The sequence below is a fragment of the Neoarius graeffei genome, chromosome 14 (genome assembly GCF_027579695.1).
Source record: "Neoarius graeffei isolate fNeoGra1 chromosome 14, fNeoGra1.pri, whole genome shotgun sequence".
NCBI classification, from domain to species: domain Eukaryota; kingdom Metazoa; phylum Chordata; class Actinopteri; order Siluriformes; family Ariidae; genus Neoarius; species Neoarius graeffei.
In genome coordinates, this window is record NC_083582.1 from 22,017,351 (window position 1) to 22,044,517 (window position 27,167).

A 27,167-nucleotide genomic window follows, 5' to 3' on the forward strand; every position below is an offset into this window, starting at 1 on the left:
GACCGTGCTAACCACTACACCACCGTGCTGCCCAAATGTGAATGTATGTGAATTAAAGAAGCATCAGTGATCATGTAGTCAAATGGTCACATAATATGGTCTTCAAGCTTAGTTATAAAACAAAACCTTTAAGGCATGAAGTTTTTGTTTTTATTTGATAGAAGAGGAGTATTATAGATTTGTGCTTTCTGTTGGCTGGCATGTTCAGAAAGTTTTCAAACTGCTCAGTCAGGTCATTTTGCTCTTTAAGTGTGATATGAAGCCTTACTGAGCAGTGTGTAAACACATCATGAATACAATTCATGGCGTCTTTCACCTTTTATACAAAAATTATAATTAATAGGCTCCTGAGAGGCACAACAGAAAAACATTCACTTTATCATCCGAAGCTGTGGGGAGTGGTGGCAAGCTCTTTTTCTCCTTTATCAGTCACTAGTCAATAATGGGCACTTTTGAGCTTATGTATGCGGCAATTGGTGGATAGCTCTTTCCTCAGTGTGTGTTACTGTCACGAGTGGTGAGCTGAGGTGAAGTGAGGACCCAAGAGCAGACTCAGAAAACAGGCAGTGTAAAGAGAACTTATTTAATGAAGTAGATGGCAGAAAGGTACAGTAGGGCTCAGGCAAAAATTGGTAGTCAATAAACAGGCCAGGAGGTCAAAAACACAGGAGCAGGTAGACACGATCAGGGACAAAAAAAAAAAAAACAGGGCAGAAAAATCTTCACAAAAACTGATGAGCACAGGGACAAGGGAAATCCAGGCAGAGGTAGCAAGACACAATCCAAAAGAACAGACAGGCGAAAACAGGGACAAAAAACTGGAAAGAAAAAACAAGGAAAAATTCAGGCATGGGGGAATCAAGAAGACACAATACCAATGAGCTGTGGCAAGGCAAGGAAAGTCTACAAGAGACAGTCTGGCAAATGGAGTGGCTCCAAACAGTTCTTAAAAAGCCCTGGCTGATGGGAGAGGAGTGGTAGCAGGTGTGGGAGTGCCGCTTCAGGAAATGGCCTTCAGCAAGGCAGGACTGAATTCCTGTCCTGGATCCAGCATGGAAGTCCCATAATCTAAGGCATGGATGGACTGGACCAGACTGTGACAGTGCCCCCCCCCCCTTCAACAGGCACCTTAGAAAGTGCCTCAGGGTGTTGTTGGTGGATGTCTGTGATGAGGGTGGGATCCATGATGAACCTGGCAGGAACCCAGCTCCTCTCTTCAGGACCATACCCCTCCCAATCAACCAGGTACTGGAGTCCTCTGCCTCGGCATCGTACCTTCAGCAACCTCCTGACAGTGATGACCTCACCACCATCTATGCACCTGGGAGGAGGAGGGGGTTTGGAGGGTGGGGACGGGAACGTTGGGTGAATACGGCGCATGGTTACAGGCAGAGACAGTCTTAGAGCAGGGATTAATTACCTTGGAGACAGGTAAAGGTCCTATGAACATGGGAGCCAATTTATGGGAGACCATCTTGAGGGGCGAGTGGAGAGCATTACCCGCTGCCCCATCCGATAGATGGGAGCTTCCGAGCAGTGTTTGTCGGCTTGCTCTTTAAACGTCTTGACAGAACGTAGGAGCTTTTTCCGGGTCAATGTCCATGTTCTCCTGCAGCGGTGCACATACATCTGGGCAGAGGTCACGGCGACGACTTCTTGGACAGGGAAGAGTGGTGGCTGGTAACCCAGAGAGCACTGGAAGGGGGAAAGACCTGTAACAGAGGTGGATAAGGAGTTGTGAGCGTACTCTATCCAAGGAAGGGTCTTGCTCCAGGGGACAGCATCCTTGGACACCATGCACCTGAGAGCCACTTCCAGCTCCTGGTTGGCCTGTTCCGTCTGTCCATTGGTCTGAGGGTGAAAACCTGAAGACAGACTGCAAGAAGCACCAATGAGTTTACAGAAAGCCTTCCAGAATTGGGCAGAGAACTGGGGTCCACGGTCTGATATGATATCGGAGGGGAGTCTGTGTAGACGGAAAACATGGAGTATCAGCAATTCGGTGGTCTCCTTGGTGATGGGAAGCTTGGGCAGAGGGGTAAAATGAACAGCTTTAGAAAAACAGTCGACAACAGTGAGGATACAAGTATTGCCACCTGAATTGGGGAATCCTGTGACAAAATCCAGGCCTGTGTGTGACCAGGGCTGGTGGGGAACAGGAAGGGGTCTCAGCAGGCCGGCAGGAGGTCTGTTGCCAGTCCTGTTCCTGGCGCAGATGTCACAAGCTGCCACAAACCTCTGGACATCTTCCTTGATGGATGGCCACCAAAAACGTTGTTGGATGAGTGCCAGAGTCCGGGCTGCTCCTGGGTGGCACGCCATTCTGGAACCATGACCCCACTGCAACACCTGTGCCTGCACAGAAACAGGAACAAAAAGATGGTTAGGAGGTGCATTACTGGGCCCTGGGTCCTGCTTATGGGCCTTCTGGACCAGGGTTTCCACCTCTAACAGAGTGGCCCCCACCAGGCACCGTGGAGGAAGAATGGTCTCAGGGGAGGTGGATTCCTCCTGGAGGGGAGAAAACATTCTGGACAAGGCATCAGGCTTACCATTCTTAGAGCCTGGGTGGAAGGAAAGTGTGAACTTGAAGCAAGAAAAGAAGAGACACCATCGGACCTGATGAGAATTGAGGCGCTTGGCAGTCCTGAGGTATTCGAGGTTCTTGTGATCTGTCCATATGATGAAGGGAAGGTCTGACCCCTCCAACCAATGTTTCCATTCTTCCAAGGCAAGTTTCACAGCCAACAGTTCCCTATTGCCAACATCGTAGTTTCTCTCAGAGGGGGAAAGCTGACGAGAGAAGGAGCAAGGATGAAGCTTGTTGTCACTAACCGATCTTTGGGACAATATGGCTCCAACCCCTGACTCTGAAGCAGAGACCTCAACCACGAACTGCCGGGACAGATCTGGAATGATGAGTATGGGTGCTGACGTGAACCTTTGTTTGAGCTCGGAGAACGCCTTCTCAGCCCCCCCCCCCCCCCCCCCCCCAGCTGAAAGGGACCTTGTTGGAAGTTAGAGCCGTAAGGGGCCCAGCTACCATACTAAAGTTCCTGATGAATCGCCTGTAGAAATTCGCAAACCCAAGAAACCGCTGGAGTTCTTGCTGAGAGGATGGGGTGGGCCAGTCAGCAACTGCCTTGAGTTTCAGGCGGTCCATCTGAATCTGTGCGGGGGAAATAATGAAACCCAGAAAGGAGACAGAACTTCTATGGAACTCACATTTCTTGGCCTTAACAAAGAATCTATTTTCCAGGAGTTGCTGAAGGACCTGCCTGAAGTGAATACGGTGTTCATCAAGGGAGCGGGGGGGAAAAAACCATCAATATATGGTCCAGATGATAAACTAAAAAGATTAAGGTAGTCCCTCAGGACATCGTTAATGAGGGCCTGGAAAACCATGGGAGCGTTAGTCAGGCTGAACGGAACCACGAGATATTCGTAGTGGCTCATGGGGGTGTTAAACACCATCTTCCATTCATCCCCTTCCCTGATCCTCACGAGGTGGTAAGCATTACGCAGGTCTAGCTTGGTGAAAATCTGGGCTCCCTGGAGTAACTCAAATGCCGTAGACATGAGAGGTAGGGGGTAATGGTTCTTGATGATGGTCATTTAGCCCATGGTAATCGATGCAAGGGTGCAAGGATTTGTCCTTCTCCACAAAAAAAAGAATCCTGCCTCTGCAGAAGAGGAGAGATGAATAATTCCAGCTGCTAAGGACTCAGTGATGTATTTATCCGTGACTTGCCTTTCAGAAGGAGACAGAGAGAGTAGAGTAAAGTTGCCCCTTAGGTGGTGCAGTCCCAGGGAGAAGGTCAATTCCACAGTCATAGGGCCTATGGGGAGGAAGGGAAATAGCTTGAGACTTGCTGAACACAGGTTTTAAGTGATTTATACTCGGGAGGCATGTTCGAGAGGACAGGATATTCACCAATGGTGGGCTGAAGTAGCTTGGCGTGAGGGAGAGCAGATCTCAGGCATGACAATAAACAGAATTGATGCCATCCTAAAATGCTGTTGTTAATCCAATTGACATGGGGGTTGTGTAGAGTTAGCCAGGGCAGACCAAGAACTATGGGCACATGGGGATTACTCATGACAAAAAACTGGATGGATTCAGAGTGGTTGGCAGAAATTCTTAAGGTGACTGGGGCTTTTCTATGGGTGATGGTGGTCAGACCAGTACCGTTAAGGGTCAGGACAGTGAGGGACAAGTTCAGAGCCAGTAGTGGAATCCCCAGGCGCTTGGTGGTGGTCGAGCAGATCAGGTTTCTGTCAGCCCCTGAATCAGTGAGAGTGCCTGGAGGTCGTGGGGCTGATTGCCATGGATAATGACCACTGGGAGTAGCGGTCGATCGGTAGGGGGCTGATTCTGGACATTGCCCTTTTAAAGGGCAAGATTGGCAGAAATGCCCCAGCTGTCCGCAATAAAAACATGCCCTCATATCCCAACAGCGCTGTTGTTCCTCAGGTGAGATGCGGACTCGGTCTACCTGCATTGGCTCAGCAGAAGGAATGAGAGGCTGAGGGGGAGCAAGACTAGTCCGAGTTCTCTCTTTCACCCGCTGTCTGATCCGGGAGTCAATACGACTGGTGAGGTCCATGAGACCGGGGAGATCAGGTGCCAGTTCTCATGAGACCAGCTTTTCCTTGATGGAGTCTGACAGCCCGTTCAAAAATGCGTAAAACAAGGCACTCATATTCCAGCCACAAGATGCCACTAAAGTGCGAAACTCAATCGCATAGTCAAAAGCAGACCGGGCACCCTGCCACAGCCCCATGATTTCTCTTGCTGCCTCTCTGCCAGACAGAGAGCGATCAAAGGTTCGCCTCATCTCCTCTGTGAAATCCTTGAAGCTGGCGTAGCATGGTGCATTGGCGTCCCACATAGCTGTGCCCCACTCCCTAGCTTTACCAGTGAGGAGAGTGATGGTGTAGGCCATTTGGGAATGCTCTGTAGGGAAGGCCAGTGGGTGAAGCTCAAGGGTTAGCGAGCATTGAGATAAAAATGATCTGTAGGTACCTGGTTCTCCATCGTATGGCTGTGGGGTGGGAAGTCTTGGCTCTCTGAAGAGGACTGGAGCAGGAGCTGGAGGAGCGGTGGGTGGAGGGGGTTGTGTAGGAGCAGACGTTACTTGAAGCTGTTGTAGCTGAGTGGCAAGAAGATTGAGAGTGTCAGAGATGGCAACAAGATTTTGATTCACCTGTTGGATGTTCTGTTGGTGGGTCCCAAGGAGAGCTCCCCATTTCTTCACCGCTGCTCTTAGCTGGGCAAATTCTGCTGGGTCCATGTTGGCCAGACTGTGCACTCATGAGTGGCAAGCTGAGGTGAAATGAGGACCCAAGAGCAGACTCAGAAAACAGGCAGTGTAAAGAGAGAATTTATTTAATGAAGTAGATGGCAGAAAGGCAAAAGGTATAGTAGGGCTCAGGCAAAAATCGGTAGTCAAAAAACAGGCTAGGAGGTCAAAAAACACAGAGGAGCAGGTAGACATGATCAGGGACAAAAAACAGGGCAGAAAAATCAGGGGACAAGGGAAATCCAGGCAGAGGTAGCAAGACGCAATCCAAAAAACAGGCAGGTGAAAACAGGGACAAATAACTGGACAGAAAAACTTGACAAAAAGCAAGGAAAAATTCAGGCATGGGGGTATCAAGAAGACATAATACTAGTGAGCTGTAGCAAGGTGAGGAAAGTCTACAAGAGACAGTCTGGCAAATGGAGTAGCTCCAAATAGTTCTTAAAAAGCCTTGGCTGATGGGAGAGGAGTGGTAGCAGGTGTGGGAGTGCTGCTTCAGGAAATGGCCTTCAGCAAGTCAGGACTGAATTCCTGTCCTAGATCCGGCCTGGAGCCGGCATGGAAATCCCACAGTCTAGGGCATGGATGGACTGGACCGGACTGTGATAGTTATGCTGTAGTTCGAAAATATGCAGTTACCTTGCCGGGAGCACCAACTTCCCTGGTTGGTGTAGTCACTGTTGTGTGATAGGGGAGAGCCGCCTGATGGTTGGGAATTGGCCAAGACTAATTTAGTGAGGAAACCAGGGGGAAAAATTATAGATGTATGATATTATTATTATTATTATTATCCTTTAGTTTAAGAAAAACATGAGGTTTCCTATGAAACCTTACAGATTATTCAAGAGTTCAAGACTGATCAATGCAGCTTTAGTGTGCATTCATGCATGTGCCTGCAGGTTTCTGTGTCCAAAGGCAATGATGCAACTGTAACCTGAATTACCAGTAAATGGATAATGACGACATAAGGGAGTGAATACAGTGAATTCAGAAAGTATTCAGACCCCTTTGTTTGTTGCACATTGTATTGTGGATTTGGTTTTGAATGGATGTAACTTCCATTTTTACCCACTAATCAACACTTGCCCATAATTATGCATTATCAAAACATGCTTTTTAAGATATTTTCAAAAATTAAGTCAAAAACTGAAATCTATTAGTCACAAATGTATTCAGTCCCTTTCTTCAGTACTTTGTAGAAGTCTCTTTTGGTATAAAATTTAAAATTTGGTGTACATAATTTAGAAACCATGGATTTGGATCATGGATCATCAAACAACTTCTTCAAAGTTATGAGCAAAGGATATTTTAGGGTGTGGTCCAATTGACTCTATGACCAATATCTTGTGATGTAAAAGTTCAAATCTCATGAAACTTGTTTTGCTTCCAAGAAAAGTAACCCAATTTTGTGACATTTTTTCCATAGGGCACTATAACAGAAATATTTGAAATAGTGTGTCATTGTACTTGGCCATTTATGCTGTTGAAGATGTTGAACCATTAATTGCACCAGAGCCCTCCCCTATCACAAGACTGCTACTGCTATCAAACAGGGAGGGCGAAGGCTGTCATGTTCTTCTGAGGAACATGACACCACCTGACTATCTTTTAAAACTGTTCATCTCCACATACATGAGGTCACAGATACACAAGCTTTGAGCTCCCAGCCACGGATGTCTGTGGCATCATCAGGATTTGAACTCTCAATCTCCAGATGATAGGGTGAGCGCTTTTCTGTTGTACCTCTCAGGAGCTAGATTTGTTTTTCTGAACTATTATAGGTGTTGGAAGTGCTTTGTATTATCACTGAGCAGCACTATTACTTACAGTGACGAGCACTTGATTGGACAATAATCCTCATCTCTCATCTCATTCTCTCTAGCCGCTTTATCCTGTTCTACAGGGTCGCAGGCAAGCTGGAGCCTATCCCAGCTGACTACGGGCGAAAGGCGGGGTACACCCTGGACAAGTCATCAGGTCATCACAGGACAATAATCCTTTTTGTACCAAATGTTAATTTTTTTGTTGATTTTAAATAAAAGTATGATTTAAAATGTTTTTTTAAGCAGCACTGCTAGCAGATCTGCATAGCATGATGTATACAGTGTATTGTAAAAATGTCTTGTGATCTTTAATATTGCATGATTTTTATTTTTTTTGGGGGGGGCGACATATCACTTACCCCTATGCTTGTCCGTGGTGTGTTTTGGATTTTAACATTCTGTATAAATGGTATGTTTTTAATCAAGGCTTAAAGGAAGCATAGAAAATAAGGTAATTTTTTATTAAAAAAATATTTCAAATGTGTTTTCAGAATGTGGTCAGTCGCCTCTACAGAGCAGAATAGTTGGAGGATATGACGCAACTGAAGGTGAATGGCCATGGCAGGTTGATATACAGGTACAGTAAATAATGCAATGTTCTGGCTACACTTGTGTTAATATTAAATGTTTAGTTTATGGGACATCACATGCATCACAATTTACAGTTAATTGCATTATTGTAATCCACAGTGTAGGCTTCCCTCAGATCTGGTCTCCCTTATTGGCTTTCATTATGTGTAAGTGAGATCATTGTTTCAAATCCCAAAGATGCTACAGCCATCCATGACCAGGAAAACTGGCTGTGCTCTTCTCAGGGAGGGGTGGCATGCTCTCTGTCCCCGGTCAATTCCACTGACACGAGCTAATCATGGGTGCCTGTGAGCACATGGAAGTGTGCAGATAGCGCTTTTCTGAGTGTGTTATGCCGCCCCCTAACATTGCATGAGCAGCAGTTTGACAAAATGCAGTCGACTGGCATCACATGCCTTAGAGGAAGCATATGATGACCTTTGCCCTCCCTGGTCACAACCTATCTGGTGGGTGGGAATTGGCCATGTATAAATTGGGGAAAACAGATACTTAAGAGTATGAGTGGGATACAACCATCCATCCATTATCTGTAGCCGCTTATCCTGTTCTACAGGGTTGCAGGCAAGCTGGAGCCTATCCCAGTTGACTATGGGTGAGAGGCAGGGAACACCCTGGACAAGTCGCTAGGTTATGGCAGGGCTAACACATAGACACAAACAACCATTCACGCTCACATTCACAGTCAATTTAGAGCCACCAATTAGCCTAACCTGCATGCCTTTGGACTGTGGGGGGGAAACCGGAGCACCCGGAGGAAACCCACGCAGACACAGGGAGAGTATGCAAACTCCACACAGAAAGGCCCTCGTTAGCCACTGGGCTCGAACCCAGGACCTTCTTTCTGTGAGGCGACAGTGCTAACCACTACACCACCATGTCGCCTAGGATACAACCAGTTGTCCGAATTTGTAGGATTTTCACAAAAATCTAATTTCTTGTGGAAAAGTTCTTCCTCTATCCTCGTATCATATGTAAATGGAATTTTCTCTTGATATGTTAAAATGTGATCGGTTTATGCTAAAATTGTTTTTGGTTTCTGCCATCCATGCACACAGAGCCATTAGTTCTTCTCGTTTAAAAAAAACAAAAAAACAACTTATTGTTAACCAAATCATGCCTTGGTTGGTGTGTGTAGAGCAGCAGACGGTGGAATTTGGAATGAGAAGCACACACTATAGTTACAAGATTGAAGGGTGTTGCCCTGCCTTGAAGTGGATTAAGTTTAACTATGCATATCAAATTAAAAACTTCATAAAGAAGGGTGGGTGGAGCACAGAAGCATGGCAGGCCAGAACTGAGTTCGCAAAACCTTTTTTATTTTAGCTTTTCAGCTTTTAATTCTTCTCCCACGCGCGTGCGTGCACACACACACACACACACACACACACACACACACACATATATATATATATATATTACACACACACACGTGTTCTCGTTAGGAGAGAGCTCCCTTCCTCTGCTCTCCCTCTCCTCTTATAGGGCGCGGTCACTGGGGAAGACACACAAACACAGGTTAATTCCCGTCAGGTGCAGTGATTCTGCCTTACCTTCCCTGACTCCACCCTCCATTCACAAACTGATGCTTGACCACGCCCTTGCTGCCACAGGGGGGTTTCAGTGTTCTCTTTTTTTTCTATTTGTCTGTCAGGCAAATATGAAGAAAAAGAGCTAATAGCCAAGACAGTCTGGGCTGTAAAGCCCCATGCTCTTTTGCTGTCTTTAGAATGAGACTGACCTTTAGCTTGCAATCAAACACTGCCAAAAAGGCCTGCCTACCAAGGCCTCCCTATGTTACAAATGTAACACAGTTGTTTAACACATGCTAATAACAATGTGTGTAATGAATATCACAGTATTTCCTACAACTGATTATTTGATGATAACATACAAGCTGAGAGTATTATGGAATGTTAATCAAGACTAGAAGGGGATTTGGTTACATGGTTGCTTTGACTAGAACAAGGCTCATGAAATCCCACAACCGATTTTTCTGCTTTGGCCATCTGGCCTTTAAAGTAGGTGAATTTAAAGGAAAACAAAACCAAAAATAAATGCTGTTTGCTGATCACAGCAAGTGTCCTGATGTGCTCCCTGCACATGTAAAAATAAATAAATAAAACTATATAACAATTTATCCATTTAAAAAATTGTATTGCTAAAAACAGGCTTATCTGGGCTGTCGCCATATGCGCTGAAACCGGATATGTGCTTGCGACGTAACCGGCTCACAAGCACGCCGTTCACCTTTAGTAACATAGTAACAGAGAGCCATCAAATAAAGTCTTGTAATTGTAAAAAAAATAAATAAATAGCAAGATAGATCCCTGGGTGCCACTAACCCCCCCCCCCCCGCTCTCTGTGTGGGTTCACTGCTTCAGAAGGGTTAAATGCAGAGAAATTAATTTACTGTGCTGAAATGTATATATGACAAATAAATGCTTCTAATTTGAAAAATCTGATCAGAAAACTTGTGTAACCATGTGATTTTTACTGGCAACAAAATACTCGAGTCAACACACTTTACTTTTATGAAGTTTAAATCTCACTTGGCTAGATACAGTAACGCATACGCAGTACTGACATGGTTACGAGTAAACAATATCATAGGAATACGACTCTTGCCTCTAAAAAGATCACTTTTCTAAGTGAATAAAAACAAACAAACATGTCACATACAAGGAAATTTATATTTTTTTTTGGGGGGGGGAAACAAACAAAACACCAATGTGGATAGCCAGCTATAGAGCATTTATAGGCAGCAAACAGCCGACTGGCTAGGTATGTGTCTGCTCACAGGTGTGTGCGCGCGCGCGTGTGTTCATTCACTGCTTCTGTGATTTGGGCTTATTTTTTTTACAGCGAAACGTTTGCCACTTGGGCATCTTTAGGGTTGTTTACAACAATTTAGAAGCGACTATATATCCACTACATCTCAGCCTGGGTGAGTCATGTGGTGGGTAAGTGACATCACAATCTGATGTCTGAGTGCAATATTTGAACTTCGGAGAGAGTAAGATGGCAGTGCCCAGGGAGATGTTTTTATCTGTTTTTCTTTATTTTCAAACAAACAGTCTCTCCACAGTGTACAGGTACAAATATGAACAAGTGAACACTTGTGTGGATATTATCTGTCAGTATAAAGGAGTTTATTTTTTGGGTTTTGTGTGATTTTTAAACATGAGCTGTCCTGTGTCTGAGATGTAGTGAGATGTAGTGCATTTCTGTGTCTGTCTTTTTTAAAATGGGCCTGGGAATGCCCTATCAACTGGAATAAACTCTGACTCATTCTCTCTCTCTCTCTCTCTCTCTCACACACACACACACACACACACACACACACACACACACACACTTTCACTCTCTGGTGGTGGCAGGGGGGAATGACACCCCCACCCCCCAAAAAAATAAAAATAAAAAATTGTTGGGGGGCTACCCCCCCCAAGTTATGAAGGGAGTCCTTTGACTATTTAAAAGGAAGAAAAAGAGAGAGTAGTGTGAATAAACAGTCCGCTGTGCACCTTTGTTTTCCCTTATTAAATCCACCTGCCTCCCTTTATCCCAGCACCTCGGTGGCATCCCTTTGTACTGTAGTTTTGGTAGCACCCATTCGCATCAAAATCGATGCAAATTAGCCTGGTCCTGACCTCACCGATTGCCTCCACTTTCCGGGATTTTCCTTATTTGGCTTACGCAGAACTGCAAAACTCATCACTTTTAATAGACAAGCTGATTTATGAATATTCTATGGACTAATTAACCCGTTGCTGTGGCAACTGTCTAGACCTGTCTGGTCTCCTTGGGTACTCCCGCCAAAGCAGGGACCCTGTGACAGCAAGGCTATGACATTGTCGCTACATTTGTATCTGACTGATAACCCGTGTCCTGTCTGGATGGCTAGATAGCGTTCATGAGGCATACAAGCAGTTTTGGGCACCCAAAAACTTGATGATGCTCTACATGAATTCACTTGCTGTCTTGCCCACTCACTGAAAGAATGAAGTATGAAAGTATGAAGAGGCGTTTCAGGCAAATATCTATTGCAAACTTTCTGGGCTCAACAAAGGCACCCAAGTTGCTTGATGATAATGAGGTAAGTTTTCAGTATAAATTTTTTTTTTTTAACATCCCAAGTCAAATTTCACAAACTAAGAAATGAACAACTGTTTATTTGCACTGAAGACTAAAGGAAAGACAGTTATTCATGCTCTTGCTTTATACCACGTAGCTGAGCAGGTATATAAATCTATTAGCTCTTTAATTCAACAAGGGCATTGAGGACAAATTTTCTCACGTTTTGTTTGTTTGTGTGTGTGTGTGTGTGTGGGGGGGGGGGGGGGTGGATCCATGAGAAAACTAAGGGAATGTAGTTTTTCCAATTTACCGATACAGCCCCATATGTCATTCATACATGCTTCAATACACCAATAATCACAGTTTTGATCTGAAAAATATGCAAATAGAAAAAAAAAAATTCATTCACACCCGATCTGGGGTCACAACCGGTCATTACCAGTCAGTTGGATTTCCTGGGAGCTGATAGCGGTCATTGAAGGATCGGGAATATTACTTTCACGGGCTTATTCCTCGGTCAAAACAGGATTGCCGAGAGATGTGATTGTTTTTTAGGCATTATTACGTGTTTATTCAAATTTTCCAAGGCTATTTGACCTAATCATTTAAATATTTGACTAGCACTGTGTGAAGTTTCGTCATGATGCGTGTTGACAGCAACCCATGGTAAGAGGGTGTTCTCCTCTCAACAATACTAAGTATTGTAATGTAATTACGTTATAGTATCATTGGTTCTGTTTCATATAGAAAAAACATACATGGACGAGTTGTACTCTAATAGAGACATTAAACTTAGCTTTACTCCACCAAAATTTGCCTCTCAAAATGCGGAAAATAGCATTTGAGGGTTAAAAATTCCAAAATTTCCGGGAGGGGCATGTCCCTGGACCCCCCTAGATTTGGTGCGCAACACGTCTTCTCACCCCCCCCATCCAAAACGTCCTGCACCGCCTCTGATGTATCCACATTCACTGGATATGAACAATAGCATGCTCTGATTGGCTGCTCTACACCTCAGATATCAGCTCCTATATTGTGAGTAGAGAAAAACAAAATGGCAGCGCGCATCAAGTCAGATATCACTTTATCAAGTCTTTAAAAGAAACATAAATAGTTAAAAGAAAATAGTCCCTTCCCCCATATCTCCTGTTCCACACTCCAGTACAGTCAGTGGCAGTAGTGCACCTTTTAAGTTGGTTTGCCAACCGCCAAAAAACCCTAAAGAACACATAATTGGTGGACCGTGTTACTGAACCAACCAATGACGAAATCAAATCAAGTTTATTTGTATAGCACTTTTAACAATAAACATTGTCGCAAAGCAGCTTTACAGAATTTGAACGACTTAAAACATGAGCTAATTTTATCCCTAATCTATCCCCAATGAGCAAGCCTGTGGCGACGGTGGCAAGGAAAAACTCCCTCAGATGACATGAGGAAGAAACCTCGAGAGGATCCAGACTCAAAAGGGAACCCATCCTCATTTGGGCAACAACAGACAGCCTGACTATAATATAAACAGTTTTAACAGGTATAACCCTCAACTGTCCTCATGGGGCCGTCCTTCACAGGAGCGGTGCGATAAAACTCTGACCAGACACAGGGCACCAGGATGGATCAAGCAGGTCCGAGGGGCAGAAGAGGCCAGCATCTCAATCCCAGGATCAACATGTAACTCAGAGGGACAGATTGGGGGGAGGGGGGGAAGAGAGAGAGAAAGAAAACACGTTGTTAGGTATGCCCTAAAAATGACAAGTATTAAATCTGTGTGGTAGGCTCGCAGAGATGAGTCTTTACATCAGGCATAACACACAACAATGGCATGTTAATATGGTAAAATATATCATGACCTGCTCTGGCTGGATGCTTGATTGGGTGATGGGAGCACACTCCTCAGCAATGATGAGATGCAGATGGGACCCTTAGGGCTGGCCAAGACAATTCAGTTACATTTCACCGGGTCTGGGACATGCGACAGAATGTCTGACGGCCGGTTCCCTGCAGGCTACGATAGCCAGTCGAGGTCTCCACCCTCTCCACCAAAAGATTTCCTGTTGACTCCATGTAACTCAGAGGGACAGATTTGGGGTGGGGGGGAGGGAAAGAAAACACAGGTGGTTAGGTATGCCCAATGTCACCTGAATAAGTAGAAACAGTATACATATTGCACTGAATACAAGCAGGGACTCCAGCAACTAACTATGACAGCATAACTAAAAGGAGAGAGCCAGAAGGTAACACAGGTATGAGGGAGCCCCGGGACATAAAGCAGCCAGCCACTACACCATCAACAAACTTGAGTGAGCAAGCGAGTGGGGACTGACAGCATCCATACATCCCAGTTTACCAAAACACTCTATGTCTGAGGACCCTCCAGATGTACTCCTTTACCTCATAAACACCATTAACAAAAGGCTTGACTAAACAGATATGTTTTCAGCCTAGACTTAAATGCTGAGACTGTGTCCGATTCCCGAACATTACTTGGAAGGCTGTTCCATAACAGTGGGGCTTTGTAAGAAAAGGCTCTGTCCCCTGATGTAGCCTTCACTATACGAGGTACCAGCAGATAGCCTGCACCTTTTGATCTAAGTAGGCGTGGCGGGTCAAAGAGGAGCAGAAGCTCACTCAGGTACTGTGGTGCGAGACCATTTAGTGCTTTAAAGGTCAATAGTAGTATTTTATAATCAATACGAAATTTGATTGGGAGCCAATGCAGTGTGGATAAGACCGGCGTGATGTGGTCATATTTTCTAGTTCTAGTAAGGACTCTTGCTGCTGCATTTTGAACTAACTGGAGCTTGTTTATGCACTTATTGGAACATCCAGACAGTAAAGCATTACAATAATCCAACCTGGAGGTAACGAAAGCATGGACTAGTTTTTCTGCATCATGCAATGACATTAAATTTCTTATCTTTGCAATATTTCTGAGATGAAAGAAAGCTATCTGGGTGATTGTTATCAATGTGAGTTTCGAATGAAAGACTGGGGTCAATAATCACTCCGAGGTCTTTTACTGCTGCACGTGAAGAAACAGAAAGGCCATCCAGAGTTACTGTGTAATCAGAAAACTTACTTCCAGCTGTATGTGGTCCTAGTACAAGTACTTCAGTCTTGTCAGAGTTAAGCAGAAGGAAATTAATAAGCATCCAGTGTCTAATGTCCTTAACACATTCCTCAATTCTATTAAGCTGGTGTCTCTCATCAGGTTTTGCAGAGACATACAACTGTGTGTCATCAGCATAACAGTGGAAACTAATACAATGTTTATGAATAATATCGCCCAGAGGTAACATGTATAGAGAAAAAAGCAGTGGACCCAAGACAGAACCTTGTGGAACACCAAACTTTACCTCGGTACATCTAGAAATATCACCATTTATATCAACATACTGATAACGATCAGTTAGATAAGACCTGAGCCAGGAGAGGCCATTCCCTTAACTCCCACAACATTTTCTAGTCTATCCAGAAGAATGGAATGATCAATGGTATCAAATGCTGCACTAAGGTCAAGCAACACAAGTAGCGAGACACAGCCCTGATCAGACGCCAACAGTAGGTCGTTTACTACTTTAACCAGTGCTGTGTCTGTGCTATGATGAGGTCTAAATCCTGACTGATACATTTCATGGATGTTATTCCTATGTAAATATGAGCATAACTGCTGTGCCACAGCTTTTTCAAGGATCTTGGAGATAAAGGGGAGGTTTGATATTGGCCGATAATTGGACAGCTGACAGGGATCAAGGTCAGGTTTTTTAATCAGGGGTTTGATAACTGCTAGTTTAAAGGATTTGGGTACATAGCCAATCATAAGAGAAGAATTTATTATTTTTAGAAGCGGTTCAATTACTCCAGGCATTATCTGTTTGAATAGATGTGTCGGTAAGGGATCTAGTACACAAGTTGAGGCTTTTGATGTAGAGATTAATGAAAGTAATTCAGTTTCTTTTAGGGGAGTAAAACATTCTAACTGATGATCTGATACAGTTATATTGTTAACTACAAGGTCACTTTCATTGTCTAACCTTAAATTAGTAGTTTGAATTTTTTGTCGGATATTCTCAATTTTGTCATTAAAAAAATTCATGAAGTCGTTGCTACTACATACTGCAGGTGTGCATGTGTTGATAGTGGACTTATTCCTGGTTAATTTTGCTACAGTATTAAATAGGAATCTAGGATTATTTTTGTTCTATTAGGGAGGAGAAATATGTTGATCTCGCAGCTTTTCTATACTTCAGGAAGCTCTCCTTCCAAGCTAATTTGAACACTACCAATTTTGTTTGACGCCATTTACATTCCAATTTTCGAGTGGTCTGTTTTAATGTGCGAGTGTCATCATTATACCAGGGTGCTAATTTTTTTTGTCTCTGACCATTTTCCTTTTTAGAGGAGCTACATTATCTAAAGTATGGCGGAATGTTGACTCTAAGCATTCAGTTGCCTGATCAAGTTTTGCAGGGGCTGACAGTGACCCAGTCAAAGTTGACAGCTCTGGGAGATCATTTATAAAGCTCTGTGCAGTAGTTGACGTGAAAGTACGTTTAACATAGTAGCGTGGTGAGGTGCATATATTATTACTCAGACATATTTTGAATGAGATGAGACAATGATCTGAGATAACTTCAGACTGTGGAAGTATGACTATATTGTCTATGTTTAATCTGAATGTTAGTATTAGATCAAGGGTGTGACCACCATTATGGGTCGGTCCTATGACATTCTGCTTAATCCCGACTGAATCTAAGATGGACACAAACGCTGTTTTTAAAGGGTCTTCTGGGTTATCGAAGTGAATATTAAAATCTCCGACAACTAAAGCTTTGTCTAAGGAAATAACCAGATCTGAGATAAAATCTGAAAATTCAGAAAGAAACTCAGAATATGGCCCCGGGGGCCTGTAAATAATAAGCAATGGAATTAACTGGGTAGACTTATTTTTTGAGGCTACATACATTATATGAGTATGAAGAACTTCAAATGTATTAAATTTATAACCAGGTTTGTGTGTTACACCTAGATAATTGTTATAAATAACCGCGACGCCTCCACCTCTGCCAGTTAGACGAGGCTGGTGTATATAACTGTATCCAGGAGGACTCGCTTCATTTAATGCTATATATTCATTTGGCTTAATCCATGTTTCTGTTAAACACAGTACATTAAACTCCTGATCAGTAATGAGTTCATTAACCATTAGCGCTTTAGATGTAAGAGATCTAATATTTAATAGCCCCACCTTTAGATCAAAGGTGCTGGCAGCAGCTGTACAGTCAGTATGATCTAATTTTATATTGATTAGGTTACTGGAACAAACTCTCTGAAAATTTCTACCTTTTTGTTGAGCTCGGGGAACAGACACAGTCTCGATGTAGTGGGCCCTGAGTGACGACTCTGTGCAGCTAGCAGACAGTCGGTTTAGCCTGTTCGTCTGCTCCCTGGCCTTGGCTCTGGATTGTCAGAAATTAACTAGGCCTGTTCTGAGACTATGACCTATGCTGCAGGAAATGAGAGCAGCACCTTCCCGAGTGGGATGGATACCGTCCCGCCCTAACAGGCCAGCAGTGCCCTCAAAATTAGCCCAATTATCTATAAAGCCCACACTGTTTTCAGAGCACCACCTGGACAGCCAGCAGTTCAGCGACCATAACCTGCTGTAAGCTACATCGCCACGCCGCATTGGGATGGGACCAGAGCATACTACAGCATCGGACATCGCCTTCGCTAATTTAAACACCTCTACAAAGTTACTCTTAGTAACCTCAGACTGACGAAGGCGTATATCATTAGCTCCTGCATGGATAACTCTTTGAGAACCTGTGCTTGCCTAGGACCCTAAGATTACCTGCTATGTCCGGCGCCCTGGCTCGCGGTATACACCTGACTAAAGCTGCTGGTGCCCCTAAAGGCTGAGCTAATTTCACGTGCCGTATGATAAAGTCACCTATAACCAGAGCTCTTTCAGGTTTCTCAGTGGGTGCATCACTAAGGAGAGCAAACCTGTTTGACACGTGACGCGGAGAGGAGTGGTGCTCCCGTGGGCGAGCCTCAGCGGTAGCTTTGGCTCTACGCTTATGCAGCCGAGCCGTCACCCATTCGCCCCGCTGTAAGGGCTCTAATGCCGGAGTTGGGGGATTGCTAACTCCACCTAGGGCGTCCAGACTTTCCCTAACAGAAACTACATTGTTCTCACGTTCACTAACCTGCTCTAAAGCCTGGACACGCGCTTCTAGCACTGTAATCTTCTCCGTCAGAGAGCTAACTAATCTGCACTTATCACAAGTAAAGCTAATAGAGCTATCGCTAGTGATGGAGGAAGAATGACTAAACATCCTGCACTCAGCACACTGAACAGGCTGAAGGTGTGCCATGATGAAAAGATTCACGTACCTTAAATGAAGATCTATTGATATTAAAGCAGATCAGATGTGGATGGCCTCCGCTTGTGGACTTTACACAGGAGGAGAGAAAAAGAAAGCTTCCGGTCTCGGCGTTCTTCCGAAAAAAGAAAGAGAAAAAACCGGGGAAAAAAACGGAAAAAGGAAAGCGAAAGTGAAAAGTACAAAAATGAAAGCGACAGTACAATAAAAATGAAGAGGATACTGGAAATTTATTTGTAGAAAAAAAGTTAAAAAAGGATTAGTAATTAACGCCGGCACTCACGGGAAAAAGGACTCGGCGCGAACAACTCAGGAAGCAGGAAGTGCGTAAACCAGGAAGTCAGAGTCCTGATCACCTCGACGAAATAAAAATTCGACTCAAAAATACAAAAAAAAAAGCAACATAATATGGTATTTCAAGGTAAGAACCTATTTTTTTCAATAATTTCATCTCATCTCATCTCATTATCTCTAGCCGCTTTATCCTTCTACAGGGTCACAGGCAAGCTGGAGCCTATCCCAGCTGACTACGGGCGAAAGGCGGGGTACACCCTGGACAAGTCGCCAGGTCATCACAGGGCTGACGCATAGACACAGACAACCATTCACACTCACATTCACACCTACGGTCAATTTAGAGTCACCAGTTAACCTAACCTGCATGTCTTTGGACTGTGGGGGAAACCGGAGCACCCGGAGGAAACCTACGCGGACACGGGGAGAACATGCAAACTCCACACAGAAAGGCCCTCGCCGGCCACGGGGCTCGAACCCGGACCTTCTTGCTGTGAGGCGACAGCGCTAACCACTACACCACCGTGCCACCCTTCAATAATTTTTTATTATTATTATTATAGCATTTTTCACAAATTGCTACCGTCATTTTGCCGGTTTGTTTACATTTTAAGCGGAAATTATTTTACTGGAAGTTTTGTATCAGGTTTTTATTTATCGAATTTGCAAAAAATAAATTTTGTTTCTCAAAATCCATTATATGTGGACAGGGGCGCAGATACGTTTTTTGAACTGGGGGGACAAAGCTGCCAGCAAACCACCCCCACCCCCAACATGTGTTGTGCGAGGAATATACATAGCAAGAGGCTGGGCTACGTGTGTAAAGTGTAAACCAGTGCATCCTGACTTTCTAACTATGCCTGTGTGTTGCGTGAGCGGCAGTCAGTCAACAACTCTTCACAAAGTTTCCTTATGAAACAATATGCTCGCTGAAATTATGGCAGGGAACGCCAGATTAAACATTAAAACTGCCTTCTGAGCACTGTATCTACAGGCTACCACCGAAAGAAGGAGGCTACCAGAAAGGCATCTCTACTCCGTACGATTTTACTTTCACTACGACATTACTTTGAACAGACTATCAAAAAATTGCAAGGTGATATGATAAAGTAAGGCACAGTTTACTTACAGTCGTTGTTTTTTGAAAAAACGATGCAATCGTTTTCTGCCTTTTCGGTTTGGCACCCTTCATCATGCCATGTTGGGGTCCTGAACTAGGAGCTGTCCCCGATATGCCTGTCAAACTTGTTGTGGGTAACCATAACAACCAAGCTCGAGCTCGCAACCTGTGCAGTCTGCGCAGTTCAACCAACCGAATATCAGTCTTTGTTTTGTTTTATGTGAGTTGTTGCAACTATGTATGTACTGCTGTGCACCTCAATAAACCGAATGGTAATATTAGTCTTTTGATTTTTCCGTGAGGTTTGCCTTATGCAAAGAAAGACAGCATAGACGTTTTTTCCTCCCTATAAGTGGGGGGGACCGAACGAAGTGAATTTAAATCTGGGTGGGACGAATCCCACCCGTCCCACCCTCTATCTGCGCCCGTGTATGTGGAGAGAATAAAATCGTTATTTCACTCAATCTAGTTGTACATGACTTGTAGCCAACTTGGCGCAACGTCTGAAGTCGGCTGTCAGCTCATGTACAACTCAATTTCATAGAAGAACTGTTCAGTGTGTGTGTGTGTGTGTGTGTGAAATGAGGATATTTCACAAAGAGATGAAGTTTATCTTCGAGTGAAAATATTTTCAATGTGAGAAGATAAACTTCATATCTTTGTGCCACAGTGTAATGTTCTTTATATTATCTGGATACATTCACAAAAAAAAAAAAAGCAAGTTGATCAAAAGAATTTTAATTTTGAACTGGTTCGCCATTTTGACAGCGTGTGTCTAGTCAGCGGGAAAACACTGGGAGTGACGTGATCGGGGTGAAATCTGGAAAAAATGTGTCCCTCAGAGCCGCAGTGTATTTTGTATGAAAAATGTGAGTTTTTCAACATGAGAAGATATAAACTTTATATCTTCAAGCCAACGTGTGATTTTATTATATAGACACGTTCACAAACAAACAATAGCCAAATTTATCAAAACAATTCATCAGTTTCCTCACAAGAGACATAATTAAGATTTTTGTCATGGTTTTGGTTCTCCATGTCCCGGATGTAGCTGGTATGAAAAATACGAGTGCTGTAGTTCCCCATCTGTATTTCAAAAGCATCGTACCAGATGGCTGATAAAAAATAATTTGAATGTGTCCATCTGTATTTCAAAAGCATCAAACTGGATGGCCCATGAAAAATTGTTAAAGATATGTGTCTAATCTACTTCTAATTTTCTTCCAAATGTTACACTGGGCGAATACATTGTTGTAACACGGCCTGTGAAATGGGGGCCCCTGCAGGCATGAATTAAAAAAAAATTCATAACTCAGCCACCGATGGTCCTAGCCCCACCCTCTCCCTGAGATTTTTCGAACCAGCCCAGGCCTGGCCCAGTACGACTCTGCCTTGGCCCATTACCCTGGCCCATGGCCCTGAAACCCCCGCGTGAATGCTACTCGCTGAAAACTTTCATATGAGCCCTGGCTCAAGCCAGTAAAAATTCATAACTCTGCCACCAAATGGTCCAGCCCCACCAAACTTTACAGGTGCATCCCTTTCCCTGAGACCTTTCGAACTAGCCCAATCCAACGTCAGGAGTGAGCGCGGCTTGCGGAAAGCTTTAGCACAAGCCCTGGTTCCAGCTGCTCACGCACGGGAATCTAAAATTTCGTAACTCGGCCACCGAAGGTCCTTTCGAAGGTCCAAAAAGGACCTTCATTCGAAGGTCCTTTTTGACAGCCCCGTCAAAATTTACAGGCACGTTCCTCTCCCCAAGTGGTAGTATTATTATAATAACACACTCCATTCACTGTTTTTATTGCACTATGGAGTTGAACTAGTGTTTTTGGGTTGACAGTATCTGATTGATCCAGTCAGTTGATTAAGAGTTCAGTTTACATGAAACTTTGCAGTACAGTATTATGTTAACCAGTGATTGGCAGTTTGGCACTTATGTTATTGTGCATTTCTTTTCATTCATAATAAAAATTATCGTCATAGTCATATGCTTTGGAGGATGCAGATTTATATTTAAAAGTTTTTACTTTCTTCTATTTTCTAAGTTCTAATCCAGCAGATTTTTCTCTGAATGCCAAGTGATGCCATGTCTAGTTTTGAGTCATTTTAAGTCATTTTGTTACAAAGTTATTTGCAATCTCGTACTTAAAATTTTAACTCTGTATGAATAGTTGCATTGTTAATTACTAAATTTCTTAGTTATTATAAACATAGCATAGTCATTGACATGTTTCATGAGTGTTATTATAGTACCTATATACAGTGCTCAGCGTAAATGAGTACACCCCCTTTGAAAAGTAACATTTTAAACAATATCTCAATGAACACAATTTCCAAAATGTTGACAAGACAAAGTTTAATATAACATCTGTTTAACTTGTAACGTGAAAATAAGGTTAATAATATAAACTTAGATTACACATTTTTCAGTTTTACTCAAATTAGGGTGGTGTAAAAATGAGTACACCCCACAACAAAAACTACTACATCTAGTACTTTGTATGGCCTCCATGATTTTTAACGACAGCACCAAGTCTTCTAGGCATGGAATGAACAAGTTGGCGACATTTTGCAACAATAATCTTTTTCCATTCTTCAACAATGACCTCTTTTAGTGACTGGATACTGGATGGAGAGTGATGCTCAACTTGTCTCTTCAGAATTCCCCATAGGTGTTCGATCGGGTTCAGGTCAGAAGACATACTTGGCCACTGAATCACTTTCACTCTGTTCTTCTTCAGAAATCCAACAGTGGCCTTAGATGTGTGTTTAGGATCATTGTCATATTGGAAAAGTGCATGACGACCAAGGGCATGGAGTGATGGTAGCATCTTCTCTTTCAGTATGGAGCAATACATCTGTGAATTCATGATGCCATCAATGAAATGCAGCTCCCCGACACCAGCAGCACTCATGCAGCCCCACATAAGGACACTGCCACCACAGTGTTTCACTGTAGGCACCATGCATTTTTCTTTGTATTCCTCACCTTTGCGACGCCATACAGTTTTGAAGCCATCAGTTCCAAAAACATTTATCTTGGTCTCATCACTCCAGAGTATAGAGTCCCAGTAGTCTTCATCTTTGTCAGCATGGGCCCTGGCAAACTCTAGGTGGGCTTTTTTGTGCCTGGGCTTGAGGAGAGGCTTCTTTTGTGGACGGCATCCATGCATGGCATTCCTCTGCAGTGTATGCCGTATTGTGTCACGGGAAATAGTCACCCCAGTTTGGCTTTCTACTCCTTTAGATAACTGCAGTGAACTTGCATGCCGATTTTCTTCAACCCTTCTCATCAGAAGACGCTCCTGTCGAGGTGTTAACTTCCGTGGATGACCTGGACGCCTCTGTGAGATGGTTGCAGTTACATCTTTCTTAAATTTTTGCACCACTTTTGCTACAGTATTCTGACTGATAAGCAAAGCTTTGCTGATTCTTCTTGTAGCCTTCACCTTTGTGGTGTAAAGAAATGATTTTCTTTGGGGAATTCTGAAGAGACAAGTTGAGTATCACTCTCCATCCAATCACTAAAAGAGGTCATTGTTGAAGAATAGAATAAGATTGATGTTGCAAAATGTCACCAACTTGTTCATTCCATGCCTAGAAGACTTGGTGCTGTCATTAAAAATCATGGAGGCCATACAAAATACTAGATGTCGTAGTTTTTGTTGGGGGGGGGGTACTCATTTTTGCACCAATCTAATTTGAGTAAAACTGAAAAATGTGTAATCTAAGTTTATATTATTAACCTTACTTTCACGTTATAAGTTAAACAGATGTTATATTAAACTTTGTCTTTTCAACATTTTGGAAATTGTTTGTGTTCCCTGAGATATTGTTTAAAATGTTACTTTTCAAAGGGGGTGTACTCATTTACGCTGAGCACTGTACGAGTACCAGTAAGTTGTAACCAACTGGAATATCCTTGCCCCCATACTTTTTTCTCAACATGGAACTGACCTGTGTGTAGTCTTGTTTTCTTGGGTATAACTTTTTAAGTATGTTTTTCAAGAATCTTCTGACATTTTCTTGTAAATTAGATTGTTTGTAATGTAATTAGCAATGTCTACTGTAATTTGGCCTTTGAGGATCACAAAAATGTGCCTGGAAATAGCTGAGAAGCCATCTCCAGGAATCTAAAGTCCTTCAGCTTCCAGGGCCCTAAGGTGGGCCCCGGACCCCTGGCCGTATTGTTCTTGGCCTTTGGCCCGTCATTTAAACAGGCTGAAATTTGGATGGACGGACATTTCAGACTTGCGTGTCCTGTGATAGTCTGCTTAAAATCCCTTATTTCCCACAGTGTGTGTGTGTATATAAAACATTATACACAGTGACCTCCACAATTATTGGCACCCCTTGTAAAATTTAGTTTAAAAAAGGGAGGAAAATCCACCTTTTGGTAGCTTCATCTGGCACTGGGAAAAAAAAGGTTGGATTTCTCTTTAATTGAAAAATTTATTCAGAGGAAAAACAAATCCTTCATCAATAAATACACATGCTACAATTATTGGCACTCCTGCATTTAATACTTTATACAACCTACCTTTACCAATAAAACAGCATTGAGTCTTCACTTATAACCTTTTATAAGTTTGGAGAATATAGAGCAAGGCATCTGAGACCATTCCTCTTTACATAATTTCTCCAGGTCATCCAGAGTCCGGGGCCCTCTCTTGTCCACTGGTCTTCTTCAGCTGGGTTTTCAGTGGGGCTCATATATAAAGTACCAAGTCAATATCTTGAAATCTGTCATATTCCCTAAACACTGCCTGGACAATTTTTGTGGTGTGGCAGGGGAGCATTATCCTCCTGAAAGAGGCCACTGCCATGAGGGAACAGCATTTTCATGAAGGGATGTACTTGGTCTGCAACACTGTTTAGGTAGGTGGTATGTGTAAAAGTAACATCCACATGAATGCCAGGACCCAGCAGAACATTACCCAGGACATCACACTGCCTCTGCCGGTTTGCTTTCTTCCTATCATGCGTCCTGGTACCATCTCTTTCCCCATGTAAGCAGTACACATGGCGCCTGGACTTCCACAAAATGTAAAAGTAAACATGATTCATCAGACCAGGCCACCTTCTTCCATTGCTCTGTGGCCCAGTCCTGATGCTCATGTGCCTATTGTAGGCACCTTCAGTGTTGAACGGGTCAGCATGGAGACTCTGCCCAATCTGCAGCTATGCAGCCCCACAGATAGCCAGACCCTCCAGGATTTTGCGATGTTGTGATTTGCAAGTTCAACCAATCCCCGTGAATTCAGGGCGGTGTTGCAATTATATCCAATCACTGCAACTTTCCCGCAAATTTGACCAATCGTTGGCGTCGTCTTGAGGTGACGTCGACAAACTACCTTCCACCTTACTTCCGTGTATATGTTCAAGAGAAGCACTTTGTGCACTTTACATTATTTTTTACTTAATACAAGAAATTAATGGATGCCAACATTTTTGCCAAAATGGTATTTTATTTTCCATTGTTTAGGCAGCTTCAGCATCATACTGTGAGATTCTGTTCAAATTGTTTTTTTTCTTCTATGAACTCTGAGCCATTTATTTTATTAGTTTATAATTATTGTTTAATTTAGTCTTCAGGAGAGACTGCCTGCACACAGTACTAGTATTAATAGTTTCTTACAGGGAAGCTGAGGCATTTATATTATATTTTAAGGTAACTTCATGTTGTGCTGTGAGGTTCCATGCACTTTTGAACCAACAGGTGCATTTGGATAAGTAAAGCCTATTTTTCTGCATTTTTGTAGTCCTGGTAATCTTTTATATTGGTAAAGTTGTTTTTATAGGACCATTTCTCAGTGTCTGTTTTTTTTTTTTAATCAATAGTTTTTCAGTAATAACTTAATATTTAACATATCACTCAATTTTAATCACAAAAAGAGAAAATCGCAACAATTTCTCGCAACTTTCTCTTCCTCCCGCAATGTAATCGCAACAAAAACCTAAAAAACACCGCAACTTTCATTGCGATTTTTTTGGAAAAAACCCCACAACATCAGACATTTTAGCCCGCAACAATCACAAAAAAGGCCCGCGAAATCCTGGGGGGACTGGATATCAAGCTACAGTGCACTGTGTGTTCTAACACCTTTCTCTCATTGGTAGCATCTAACTTTTTCAGCAATTTGTGCTACAGTAGCTTTTCTGTGGGATCAGACCATGGGGATAGCCTACAATCCCCATGTGCATCAGTGAACCCTGGCGCCCATGACCCTGTCTTCGGTTTACCGGTTGTCCTTCCACTGACCACTTCCGGTAGGTAGTAACCACTGCATAATGGGAATACTCCACAAAACCTGCCATTTTGGAGATGCTCTGATTCAGTCATCGAGCCATTACAATTAGGCCCTTGTCAAAGACAATCTGATCATTTTTCCTGCTTCCAACATATCAACTTTGAGAACCGACTGTTCATTTGATGCCTAATATATCCCACCTTCTCACACTCTCTCACACACACACACACGTGTGCACAGTCGCCTACAAAAGTATTAGAACAGGGGTGTCCAAACTGATCCATAAAGGGCCGTGTGGCTGCAGGTTTTCATTCCAGCCATGCAGCAGCACACCTGACTTGGCTCATTCAATCAACTGAACTGTCTTCACACAGTCAAATACTTGCAGCCACACCCACCCTTGATTAAAGGGTGGGTGTGTCAGTTGATTGAATAAGCCAAATCAGGTGTGCTGCTGCATGGCTGGAATGAAAACCTGCAGCCACACGGCCCTTTATGGATCAGTTTGAACACTCCTGTATTAGAACGTCAAGGCTTTTTGGGATATAAACTAAAGAAATTTGGGCTTGAAATCAAAATATGAATGAGAAAATAGATTAGAATTTCAGCTTTCATTTCCTGGTATTTATGTCTAGATGTGTTGACCAATTTAGAACATGGTACCAATTTGTTTAAACCTACCCAGTTATTGAGTGATCAAAAATATTGGAATGTGACCGACAAGTGTTTCTTGTTGCCCAGAAGTGCCGTGTTAGACTGATTGTTTAAACAGTTAATGGACCTGAATGTCTAGGCCCTGGGGTTTGCCCATGAAGATGTGTGGGACTGGTATTTAAATAAAGACTAAACTAATGTGTGAAGACCAGAGAGCTGTCTGTGGGAGAAAAGCAAACCATTTTAAAGCTGAGAATGCTCAAATGCTCAGACATTGTACAAGTATTGGGTATAACCAATTCAACAATTTGGAATGTCCTGAAAAAGAAAGAAACCACTGGTATGTTAACAATGAGACGTCAAAAAGATACAAGCCACTCAGCAGTAAGAAACAAACCCAGATTGTAATTCACAAAGAAATACAGAGATGAGTCACAAAAGTTCTAGAACCAAGATTAACCACTCCCAAAATGATGGAAAGGCCAAAGTTGTGGAGAAGGAAAGAATCTGCTCATGCTCCAAAATATAAGAGCTCATCAGTCAAGCAAAGTGGAGGTAGTGTCATGGCTCAGACTTGCATGGCTGCTTCTGGAATGGACTCACTCATCTTCATTATCTTAATTAATGCAGGGCTCGACATTAACAGTAGCCCGATTGCCCGGGGC

The 27,167-nt window shown here is 43.1% G+C and overlaps 1 protein-coding gene across 1 annotated transcript in view; it reads left to right on the forward strand.

Moving 5' to 3' along the window:
• zgc:92313 (uncharacterized protein LOC436869 homolog) overlaps window positions 1-27,167 on the forward strand; it is a 57,983-nt gene that overhangs the window by 21,592 nt on the left and 9,224 nt on the right. The window contains exon 3 of the mRNA XM_060939415.1: window positions 7,618-7,703. Coding sequence (XP_060795398.1) covers window positions 7,618-7,703 — 86 coding nt within the window. The remainder of the gene's footprint in view (window positions 1-7,617; window positions 7,704-27,167) is intronic.